At 41.4% G+C, this 13,158-nt stretch overlaps 1 protein-coding gene across 1 annotated transcript in view; it reads right to left on the reverse strand.

Moving 5' to 3' along the window:
* ppl (periplakin) overlaps positions 1–13,158 on the reverse strand; it is a 38,436-nt gene that overhangs the window by 23,004 nt on the left and 2,274 nt on the right. The window contains exons 2-3 of the mRNA XM_083778836.1: positions 1,416–1,515; positions 284–438 (exon numbers count right to left, since the gene is read on the reverse strand). Coding sequence (XP_083634962.1) covers positions 284–438; positions 1,416–1,515 — 255 coding nt within the window. The remainder of the gene's footprint in view (positions 1–283; positions 439–1,415; positions 1,516–13,158) is intronic.

The raw sequence follows: 13,158 nt of genomic DNA on the forward strand, positions 1-13,158 counted from the left end.
TTCAACATCATTTCCTGGGGTCTATAGTAGCAGAACTATAGTAGGCCTAAATAATAATAAAGAAATCAAATCGCCATAAGAAATGTAAAAATATAAATAAAAACAATATTTTGCCACTTGCCCGAATGCCTCCGTTAAAAAACTGGAGAAAATAGCTAAAGCAGTAAATTAAATAATAATAAAACCTAAAACATGAACCGTGGTTGAAAAACAAAACAAATACAAAGTTGTCCTTTAAAGACTATTGTAGAAGGTCTGAACCCTGAAGGTTTTCTGAACTCACTCCTGTTCGATCATCTCGGCCTGCGGGTGCTGCAGGCGGTTGGCGTTGACCGCATCGTCGTCCAGGCCGTTCAGCAGCTCCAGGGCGTTGAGGATCTTCTTGTTTGTCTCGTCCTGGTACAGGGGCTGCTTGCCCTCGTTGATCTTACTCACATCCTGAAACAACGGCGTCGTGACAAGACAGGGGAGTTCGTTCATTTGTTTAGATTCACGATTCAGCACACTCAGTTCATGAATCAAAATGATATGTATTTGCTGCGGACCCCCATCTCAAAATATTTTGTTCCAGAAGCATATTTGAGTAAGAAAAATATATATATTCAAAGATTTGCACAAAATGTTCAAGATGTTTCTACAAGCTATGAGCCTGTAGCTGCTATTTTAGAATAGCTAAAGTCTAAAATATGGTTAATGTGGTTACATAGATATTTCTATTCTCATCTTATATTACTGCGTCGCTGTTATTTTTGCTTAAAAATATTCTACACCAAGTCCCCAACACACGTGCCACGCACGCACGCACATTGTGTCACGTCCGAAGTGGATGCACTTTTGTCATGACTGATGGAGTGAGCAGAGAAGTGAACAGTGGTGTGACAAACTGACTGAAGGAGTGAGCAGAGAAGTTAACACTACAGTGGTGTGACAAACTGACTGAAGGAGTGAGCAGAGAAGTTAACAGTGGTGTGACAAACTGACTGATGGAGTGAGCAGAGAAGTGAACAGTGGTGTGACAAACTGACTGAAGGAGTGAGCAGAGAAGTTAACAGTGGTGTGACAAACTGACTGAAGGAGTGAGCAGAGAAGTGAACAGTGGTGTGACAAACTGACTGAAGGAGTGAGCAGAGAAGTGAACAGTGGTGTGACAAACTGACTGAAGGAGTGAGCAGAGAAGTGAACAGTGGTGTGACAAACTGACTGAAGGAGTGAGCAGAGAAGTGAACAGTGGTGTGACAAACTGACTGAAGGAGTGAGCAGAGAAGTTAACAGTGGTGTGACAAGCTGACTGAAGGAGTGAGCAGAGAAGTGAACAGTGGTGTGACAAACTGACTGAAGGAGTGAGCAGAGAAGTGAACAGTCAACAGTGGTCAGTGGTGTGACAAACTGCAAATGATCTGTGATCATGTGTTCACCTTGTTGAGGTTCTGCTCCGTCTCATAGATGAACTTCTCCACTTTGTCTGCATTCTTCTGCAGCTTCTCTATCAGAGCTGCCAGCTCTGTGGAAGGGGCCCTGCAAGCAAACAAACAAACAAATTATTGTATAAGGGAATAATAACAGCATTATGTTATGGTTATTATGCTATTTATAGAGTATGCACGTGCATCAATTTTCCACCAGGACACGCCGCCCTCATCTAGACTGAGTGGCAAAACATTGAGCAGCATTTTGGACTTCACTCAACGGACGTTGCACCGTTATTAAATATGAGTGCTTCCAAATTGTGACTCTATTATAATGTGATGCCATTAAATAGGAACTTAAAGTACAATACGTTACTTCCACCGATCTGACAACATAACATCCATCAGGCCATCTGACCACCTCTAGACCACTTAACACTGATGCATGGGTGGGCCGCGAGGACTTTCAATATTTTCAAGTGGGCCCTGATCCAGAAACGTTTGAGAATGAAAACCATGCTAATTGGGACCCCAATGGAAACAAGCCATAGGCTTTCTTGGGTTCAAATCCTCTTTGCATACCTTGTACTTTTGTTTTGTTATTGTTTTGTTTTTTCAATCAATTAAGCAAACCCAGATACTCAGCCTTTAACACTATCCAAGGCTGAGGGAAGATTTTGCGGTAAGTCACAACCATTACATATTTGATGGTTGTGACTGATCTTTTTTACGTGATGTCTTTACTGTGCTGTATCTAACAGTACTTATTCTTTGCCCTTTGTTCATAGGTGTATCTTAATTGTCTGCTGTACAGCCTTTGACGACTGAATTCCCCTCGCCGGATCATCAAAGGTCATATTTGAAAGGGTTGAAATAAACATCTGCTCAACATTGTGCTACACTAGGCTCACCTCAAGGCTGTGCTCCCTCTCTCTCCATCTTACCTTTTATTCTGCACACACTAATACAGATTTGTGCCAAAGTAAACATGCACACAGCACAGGACCATATATCACAGACGACACAGTCATTGTGAGTCTGTTAGGTAATAACGAGTGGAGCCACAGCCCAGTCCTTGAGAGGGGTATGTCACCTGGTGTGACACGTTTTATTTTCTTCTTCTTCTTCTTTTTAAGCACAAGAATCCTGTGTGTGTGTGTGTGTGTGTGTGTGTGTGTGTGTGTGTGTGTGTGTGTGTGTGTGTGTGTGTGTGTGTGTGTGTGTGTGTGTGTGTGTGTGTGTGTGTGTCTGTGGGGGGAGATGAACTATATGAAATGTAGTAGGGGTCCCTTCTTCATCTCTGTCTCAGCTAAGGGGTCCTTGGCCTGCAAAACAGAGACCTATATAATCTATTGTCAAGTGTTCCAGTAAGCTAATTGGTGGATCTCAACTCCACCTATATGAGTTTATGTAGAATATGTACTCCTCACAGCTGCAACCTCAGGTCAGTTCCATCTCCCAAGACAGTCTCCCCACCCTTTATACAACACTACTGTTACAGAAGAAACACTATAGCAATGAGTATTACTCTCAGAATATAGAGCTTTAAATTTGTTTTAATTAACCCAGAGAAATATCACTTACCAATTGAATATGAACACTATTAAAGCAAACTTTGTGACACTCAATCCAGCACTGTAATCAGCTGTAAACCCAACATAGGTGCAATGAAAGAAAATCAATACAACTGATAAAGACTGTACATTGTACACTGTACATTGTCACACCCAAGCATGTGTGTGCCTATCTTCGTATAGATCAGTCTTTATCAGTTGTATTGATTTTCTTGCCCCATTGTGACAGCAGTGCATTCCATACTGTACATTGTACAGTATGGAATGCACTGCTGTCACAATGGGGCTGCGCTTGATATACCTCTACTATACTCCACCGCAAAGTATTGATATACCTCTACTATACTCAAATGTATTTAGATTTGTTTCTGAAATTAAATGAGGCAATAGATTGATGATTGTACGCTTTTCACGCTAATCTGTCCAGTTTACAGGATACAAAATCCACAATCTGCATTGACTGTGCATATAGCTACCATACACTATGATACTGTACATTATGTACATCACCTTTATGAGTTGTCTAATGTAATGTTTGGGTAAAGTACCCAATATACTACAAGTTATTTTACAGATTTTGATTAATATTACAAAACATATTTTTATTACATAACATATTTATAACTTAATCCTTATTGTATATAGCTAATCTACAAGCGCACAATGCATCACACAACATTTTTGGGAAACTGCCTATACCTTTGTACTTTTACTCAAGTAAAATATTGAATATAGAACTTTTGCTATTTTTTCCACACTGCAGTGAGTTCAGTAGTTGTGTACAAAGCATAAAACATTGCCCTGCATGCAGCCAATAGTACAAGGCAAGGCATGTTTATTTGTATAACACATTTCAAAGGCAGGTCTTTACACAAAACATTGACAGCAGTAAAGTTGCACTCCAGAAGTCATGAATAAAAAACATGATAAAGCTTCAACCTTTTTGAGATTTGAGATATTTGTCAATGTGCAGCGACAACTTCCTGTCTGTGACAGTGACGACAGGACGCATTCATGTCATGTTGATCAAGCAGAATGTGACAATCAGACCCAAAAGACATTCGCTACCTCGCTGGAACCCAAGTAATAGGCTAGCTAATCTACAAGCGCACAATGCATCACACAACATTTTTGGGAAACTGCCTATACCTTTGTACTTTTACTCAAGTAAAACATTGAATATAGAACTTACAAGCAGAATGTGACAATCAGACCCAAAAGAGACATTCGCTGCCTCGCTGGAACCCAAGTCACGCGATTACACGCATCTGAATTATTTAAAAAAGGCTGACGTGTTGCATCGTGGTGAGCTTGTTGATCTACTATTTTCCACAAAAAAACTCACGATTTATGAAAATGTTTTCTATATGAATTAAAGATTAAACATTATTTTTGTATCATTTATAAGTATATATAGTTAATTACATTTACTCACAACCCATAACAAAATGCCTCTAAGTCTGCGACCCTATGTTTGGGAACCGCCGGTTGGTGTAACTGAGGTGACAGTTTTTTTCACACAGATTGATTCCAAGCAGAACGTCATAATGTTCTGCTCAACAGTTAATGATGTGTAGGTAATTAGGTATGATGATGACACCTGTTGAAGCGTAGGATAGCACGGCACACCTTCCACTGGAATCCACATTCCCACGCTGGCTGCCAGCTCTGTTACACACCTTATCTGATCAAAAGGTCTTCCTTGTTTCATCTAAGTTTCTACCAGAGGTGTTTCCCAATCAATAGGTTGTGGAGCCAGCTTTATGGACAATTTCATACAAAAAATAGTGGTGGTCCTTGCTTCATCTCTCTCTCGTCTAAGGGCACCCTTGGCCTGAAAAACGTGGAAGTCCTCTGCAATATATGTAATTAACCTTCATCGATATATCTGTTTGAAGAGGTTTAGACGGGGACGGATTCAGATTCACGGGGACCAATGGGTCAATCATCTTTTAGGACCCCAGTACACGCTACCCAGAAGAGGCAGTCAGGTGGGCATACACAAACACACTGCTCCAGTTGTAAGGCGTGTGGTTCAAGAAAGCGCCTGTAGACATTTTACAGGATTTACAATTTTTACAATTTACAGCAGTGTGTCCAGGGGGTCCCCATCATAACTTAACATAGCATCACAATCAATATAAACACGTTATCCATGTATTTGATTTGATTTGGCACAGTATAAAAACTATACAAAAGGGAAAATACGTAGAAATAATAATAAAGGAAAGTGCTAGGAGGAGGCAAGAAGCCCAAAGGTCTCAACCAAAAAAAGTATTTATACTTTGCCTATTCAAAAATAGCAGAGCTTTTAGTTTTTTTTGTAAATAGAGGGTATGCGTGTGACATCTCATCAAACCTGGAAGTTATGCGGGAACGCCTACTGAGTGTCAAAAAACTACTTTCTGGCCTTGACAGCCCATGCATCCAAACAGAAAAGTCCTATCTGATTGCTTAGCTTAGCTTAGATTGCCTGGCCTAAAAGTAGACCTCGCCCACTGAGTGAACTGCTTCAAGAGGAAGCTTCTTCGAACCAATAACCTGTATCAGTCCAAACAGTATATATTGAAGCAAATCATCTGTACATTGCAACTTCAAACTATAGAAATCCAGGTCAACAAAGGTCAAAATTACAATTTAACCTATGCTTAACAAAACTTTTATCTTCTGGGAGTCCTTGGCACAAAATATGTTCAGATAGGGGTCTGCGGCCGGATACATATTGATTTGGAGGTCCTTGACATGAAAAGGTCTATTTGAACATGGCGTAAAAATGCATTTCATTGGTTGTAACTAGTTTGGAGCACTAAAAACGAATGTACTAAAATGTCTGCTACATATTATGTGACGCCTGTTTGTTTTATAATAACCTGCTAGACTACCTTACCTGTCTTGTGTTAACTGTCTTGTCTTGTCATGTAATGTCTGTCTGTGTTGACTGAAAACCACAATGGATGTAAGCCGTTCTCTTTGCTCATCCAGACTTATTTAATTTCATTCATATTTCTAGTCCTGTGTTGTGACTGTGCTGTCTCAAACTCAAAGATACAGCCTATCCCGTGAGCTGACAGACTACTGTGTACTTTTACATAGTCCAAATCCTCAATTTAACTCCATGCAAGAGCGTACAATATTTTACAATCTATAAGTTACAAATCGTCACTGTCACTGTCTAGTTTAAAATTGTATTTTTTGTAGTTAAAAGCCATACTTCATCATACAAGAGTGTCACGCAAATGTGAAAAAATATTTTTAAATAATATATCAAATAAATCACTCGACAGCAACGAAATGGATAAAACTCTGGGGACTTTACTGTGGATTCACTAGCTGCCTTGCTCAAGCGTGCTTTGGAAAGGGACAATGCTCTCACGGGGCCACCACCCTGTAGCTATCCATCTCTCCTACAAAAGCACTGGCAATTATGTCAAACTGTCAGAGAAACTATCTGACTCTTGAGCTTCTGAATCAATTTTTTAAACAGCAAAACTAGCAGATCGACACGCTCTTTAGATCGGATTGTAGTTCAGCTCGCAGATCGGTTATTTTAGCTTGGGTATTTTTTCAGTGTGGGAGTTGACAGTGCCTCTTGATGGTTTGCATAGAGAAGAGACTAAACGCCTGCAGGGATGCAGTGCAAAGACCAAGAGCTGTTCAAACTTGTTCCTTTATTTGATATTAAGATCTTTATTTGAAGCAGATGAGTCTCGTTGACATCACATTACAACATACTGTATCTTGCAATTACAGTGTTGTAAACAACATTACATCTAACCACATTATGATGAACCCTAGCCACCCTACTCTGCACGGGTGCATTCTGCAAAAAAGTAGATCTACAAACCCACAACACATTGATATTCAGTGTCGAGGGGGAAGTGGAGCAGGCCTAGTATAGAGCCACAAAAGCGTTCATTGTCAGAGCAGGTTTATTTTAATGATCAATTAATCGACTATGTTTCCACTTCAATAGAGCACCGAAGTCTGACGTCACTTTTAGTAGAGGGCGCCAGTACACAGGTGTATTTTTTTATTTGCATTTAAATCCCCGTAGGGGGATTTTGTTTCATATAAGAACTGTGTTTGGAGAAAAAAAACGATCATCCCGGCCTTTCTGTCAGGGGGGTGGCTGTGCGTCGTTAATGATGTCCATTCATATTTGATACAGCCAGTTTCTGGAGAAAATGGAATTAATTTGGCCTTAAAAGCCTTGAAACTACATATGAAAGCAATGTCGCTGCTAATATACGTCACGCCCAGCTGTCAACACATTGCGTTCCTGAGATTCCTCGTTGACGCAAGCTCAGCTGGCGGTGACTCGGCTCGTACTAACCACGAAACATTAAATATCAATAAAAATAAATAAATAAAACTTAAATAACATGTCAGTTTATGTTGTGCGACGGGCAGCTGCAGCCTACCCGGAAATGTAGTCTCTGGGTTGTTTGACTCCTTTCTAGCGCTTATTGTGTTACTCTTTGGGTAAAATCCAATGGGGATTTCAATGCACATAAAAAGTACACAAACCTGTGGACTGGCGCCCTCTACTGACAGTGACATCAGGACTTCGGTGCTCTATGGAACTAAGTAACGCACTGTGAGCTTGTACGGCAATTGTTTTGCAGAATATTTTCATATTATGAAATGCCCAGAGAAGGACATAATATACCCGTAAGAGTTAAAATGCCACTTGAAGATTTTGCTGTGTATTGAAAGTACATTTGAACCTGACCAGCCTGCGTGGTCAGGGGATATTGAACTTTAGGCCAAATTTTTTGTCAAACCAGAAACATGGAGGTGTCAAAGGTCGTGTCCAACCTACTAGACAAAGGATCTAAATGTCTCGAGAGCAGGGAGACCAAATACGACCAACGTAATTGTAAGTTATATTGAATACTATACCATACAAATTGAACAAAATAACATTTTGTTGACAAAACAAGGTTACATAATACAGCTTTAAATCAGGGTGCCAGAGGTTTGAAGGCGAGGCTTGCTACATGACATGAAAACAATGCTTGTCACATCTCCTTCAGCATCTGGTTCACATTTGACATGAAAAGTTGAAACATTTGGAGCTGCTATCGTCACCTCCTAGAACAGTGGTTTTCAAAGTGGAGTCCGGGGACGCCCAGGGGTCCTTGTCAGGTGTCTCAGCAAAGTGTTTAACAACTTTATCCATTTATGCGATGGCTACTCAAAAATAGCAGATCTACAAGCTCACAGCGCACCACAATGTGACGATATATTGTGAAGAGGTATATAGGGTGGGGTGGTCCTGGAGGATTGTGGGGAAAGATGCCAGTGTAGCTATTCTCAACCTGTGGGCTGGGGCCCACTGGTGGGCCATGAGGATATTACAAGTGGGCCCCCAAATGATTGTAAAAACACTATGTATTGATAATAACAGCAATACAAAAAAGTAGAACACAATCGATTGATTGGCCAAATAAACGTGCTCTGAAAATGCACACAGTCCCCATATCTGACCACCAAACAGCTGCCGTGTTAGGTGGTGATATGGGTGGGCGGGCCGCAAATGCATGCTTTTTAGATTTTTAAGTGAGCCCTGATGCTAGCGGTCCTGCAGCTAAAACAAGGTGGAGAACCAATGAGTTTAATCACTAAAATGCTTGTTTATAGTGATCAAACACGCATGCACACACACCCAGAGAAATGTTTTTCTTTCTGCAGAGAATCTGTAACATCTGAGATCATCATCCAGGGGGAGAGAGAGAGAGAGAGAGAGAGAGAGAGAGAGAGAGAGGGGCTCAAATTGAAACCAGAGCACTACAGTGTTGAGTCATAGGGCGTGTGTGCTCCAGTGTGTGTGTGTGTGTGTGTGTGTGTGTGTGTGTGTGTGTGTGTGTGTGTGTGTGTGTGTGTGTGTGTGTGTGTGTAAAGGGGGGTTGCATTCTGCAAAAAACATGCTTCCCGGCAACTCTGGGCCCAAATCGTGTTCTGTTGGCCTGGTGCCAACCTTCCTGACAGGACTAGATAATGTACATGCAACGCTGCATGTTTTCACCTATCCCTCCTATAGGACTGCAGAAAGCAGGAATGTTGAACATGACATCCTTAACCTTTATGTCCTGATTCAATTCCTGCAAAAGAAAAACCTTTGCACACCTAGATTCCAAAGTTTTAAAACAGGTGCTATTGGATATTTACTTGTGACCCATAAAAATGGGTCGGCGACCCAAAGATGGGTCCAGACCCACCGCTTGGGAAACAGTGAAGCACATACTAAAATATGTTAGTGAACATGCATTGACTGCACCTGCTGCACGTTTATGTATATGCTGTTGGTCTAACCTCATACATACCTGCTACTACATATCGTTGCTGTAGGGCAGAAACCTCTCCATAATTAAACTTTTTTTGTTTTGTAAATTAATCCCATACTTTGTCATAGGACAGTGTCACAAAAGTAACACAAATTGCCTATCCCCAAGCTTTGGACATACATGTATAAGATTTCCACCTGACAGAAACGATATGCTTCTTTATGTACGTTTGTATCTTTGCGTTTAGTACGCGTTTAGCACGCCCACACACACACACACACACACACACACACACACACACACACACACACACACACACACACACACACACACACACACACACACACACACACACACACACACACACACACACACACACACACACACACACACACACACACACACACACACACACTTTTTTTTTTTACACCTGTATTCGTAAACCAATCAGCAAATCAGCAAAGGTCTCCCTCATGCAATGAGAGATCAGAACGTCTCATCGTCCAAGAGGCAATCCCCATTTGGCTCATGGTGAGGAATGTTGCGCTTCATGAGCTTCAGGGAGTGCTATTTGTCGACCAGTAGGTGTCCTACCAAACGTAGTCCCACACCTTATCTAAAAGCAACTATTTCACAATCTCTGAATGCTATAGTCTGGAATTACACCTGCCGAAAGCCCAGAGAAAGGAAGCTGTCATCTGTCATTTATGTTATGTCCAAGTACTAAGCTATATAGGCTTAGATAACGTTTTGATTTATTTTAGGACAAATTTGCGTGACAAAAATAAAGACGAAAACAAGACGAAAGCGAGGAGGACGCATCACACCCGCTTTATCCTCGCATCCTGATGTTCAGAGCTTCCGTTGCTCCAGAATGTATGACGGAAGCATTTGAAAATTGTGGGAGGCAACAAGTCTGGCTCGACACAACTGGGTTTTGGTGTCAAATAGGGACACGGGTTACTACTGGATCCAGGGTTGTACCAATGGTACTGCAGCCTGCAGTGCCATTAATCTGTAGCCTAGCAGTACAGGTGTGCTGGTAGGCTACAGAGTAAACAGTGCTCCATACAAAGGCCATCACTACCTGCTAAACAAATCCATTCTTCCAAGCTGCAAAGGCCAATTTGCCAGTCAAAACAATGGAAAGTCACTTGTCAGTCTACAGTATCTCTACTCATTAGCAAAAGAAAAGCATGTATTGCACGTACATTCAGTTTCGTAAATGAATGTGGTCCTCCATCATATAAAAGTGTCTCACAGAAGTAGTGGAAATAGCACATCTACAAACTCACAATGCAATGTGGTGTGTTGTGAGCTTGTAGATCTTCTATTTTCACTACTTTAAAACAACATTGGACACTCAACAGCAACCACATTAAAAGGTGTACCCTTCTTGGCTTATTGTCATTGCGGTCCTCCATGTGTACTTCAAATTATGTCATGTTGCATGATGTGATGTGTGTATTCATTTTGCACTCAACTCCACGCACCCAAATGTGCCAAAAGTGTCCTTGTGCATACGGTAATATGTTTCAGTCCAAGCAACCGACCCTGCATTTTCTGTGCGAGTGAATATGGGACAGATAAAGTCTTTGGAATTGATTGTTGATTCCGACCCTACACTATACGTATATAATTATGTGTTCTCTTTTACAGGCTCTTTGATGAGGCTGCCTGAGGACTCCTTTCACCCGTCAAGACAGAGAGTGTTTGTATATCATTATTTTGTTGCAGTTGAATGGGTTTCTGGTCTGCGGAGCCTGTTCCAGCTTGAGGCAGAGAGACCCCCCCCCCCCCGCCGATCCAGTCCAACTACCTGGGATTACAGTGTGTTACCATGTTTATTTACACCCATCAAAACCTGCAGCAGGAAGATTACAGCCACAGAAAGGGGAGGGTGGAGTGGCATTAGCAGGATTCCTCCGCCTCACCTGATGAGTGCTGAAGGAAGGAGTCATTCATATGTATCGAATTTATTGAAAAACATTTAAAAATAGTTTGACTATTATCTACATCGGCACGTTGTGAGCTTATAGATTGGCTATTTGAACTATTTTAAAAGGTTATTCAAAATAGTAAAAAAATCTACAACACATTGTAGATTGAATAGCTGAAATATAAAATACGGCTGCAGTGTTTTAACTGTTCCTCATTTTGCTGGGGACCCCCTGGAACCCCCGCAAGGACCCCCGTTGGTCCCCAGACGCCACTTTGAGAACCAGTGGCCTAGGCAACGTCTACAGGTGGGGGAGACAGACAGGACGGTCTGTGCCAACTCACAGGCACACCTGCAGCACATCAGGTAATAGGCTCTACGCCATATTGGCAAGACATTGGACCATTTCTTACTTCCTTTACACAGGTGTTACTAAGGATACTAATTAATTATAATATTGTTCCATTCCATTCAGGTCAAAGCATCAGGGTGCTGCCTATTGTGCATGTTCACTCACTAGCTCTGCTACACTAAATGGAACAGAGCCTTAATTAGTAATTGGTAGCACCTTCCTGGCCACTTCCTGTAAGGGTTCATTTAGTTCCATGTGCACACTCTCTGAGTTACTGACCTTTAAAGAACCCATCTGGTTCCTAATCCTAACTATGAGCAGTTTAGCTGGGGATCCCCTGGTCCTTGTGCCAACTTTCAAAAAAATGTCACTGTCACTCACTGACTGTTTTTGTAACAGTGTTGTGTCACTCTCTGGCTGTTTATTTTCTGGTGGCTTGCTGACATTGTCCAGCAATAAAAGGTATACTGCTCGTTGCTTTTCTTTCTTTTTTTAAAGATGGAGTGCCATGATTTTTTTCCACCCTAAAACATGATCATCAGGTCTTATGTTATATGGAGGAAGATTTTTTTCAAAAAGTGTACAGTATTTGTTAAAATGTTGTTTATATGTGGGCACCCCCACCAGTCCATTAGTATGCCTGGTTTGCCTGGTGGGTGGTGATGGGTGGTGATCCACCTGAACTTAAGCCGCACCCACAGCTGTAGTTAGTTGTATGATAAGGGGGGAGGGGTTAGAGGAGGGGCTGAAATTGTGATGTCACTATATTACTGTTTTTTTCATTGGCACGTTTGACTGTCAAGGGTTCAACCTCCTCGAAGAAACCCTAAATACAAAGGGAATACATACATAAAAACGACTCCAGGGTGTCTAATGAAGTACTGTCACCTCATTGTGGTGGCACTAAAATGCAAAGTTGTCCAATATGTATGATAGAGTAATGTTAATACAATATAACTTATACAATTGGGGTGATTGTATTCTGTCTCCCTGCTCTTCTATTGAGACATTTAGATTGTGTCAATGGTCATATCTCACCTAGACACGGGCGGTCAAGATTCAATTTATCGCCTGAGCAAGCAGACATGCCATTAGCTCAATGGTAAAACAAAAATGTCAGCACTTTATTTATACGTTCCCGTGTTCAATGCCAAAAAACACAAAATTAAAATTAAAGTTAAATGCAATTATTTGTAATAACAATTCATTGCTAAGTAATGTTTCATGGTGCTGCCCTGTGCCGTGTCAGCCATTTGGCGAATTGCTGGCCATGCCTGTGACTAGGATGTGACATCTATTATTGACATCTATTAGGCCCCTGACTGTACCAGTACAGTACAGTACAGTACAGTACAGTACAGTACAGTACAGGCACCCCCACATGGTAACCCTGGGTGCGTTCCTGTGGGTCTGGATTACCGGTATTTTAGTCTGCTCTGAAGAAGGCCTCTGCCAAAACGCATCAGCATTCTCAAATAAACATGAGAAATTGTATCTGAGCCAGTCTTGCATCTTTTATTTTTGGAGTGGCGCTTTTTCCATTTAGTTGGTTTATTGCGAATGCAGTGATTGCGAATGCAATGAGCACTAACTATGAGAC

Source organism: Protomyctophum parallelum (genome assembly GCF_964188405.1).
Source record: "Protomyctophum parallelum genome assembly, chromosome: 13".
Taxonomy (NCBI): Eukaryota; Metazoa; Chordata; class Actinopteri; order Myctophiformes; family Myctophidae; genus Protomyctophum; species Protomyctophum parallelum.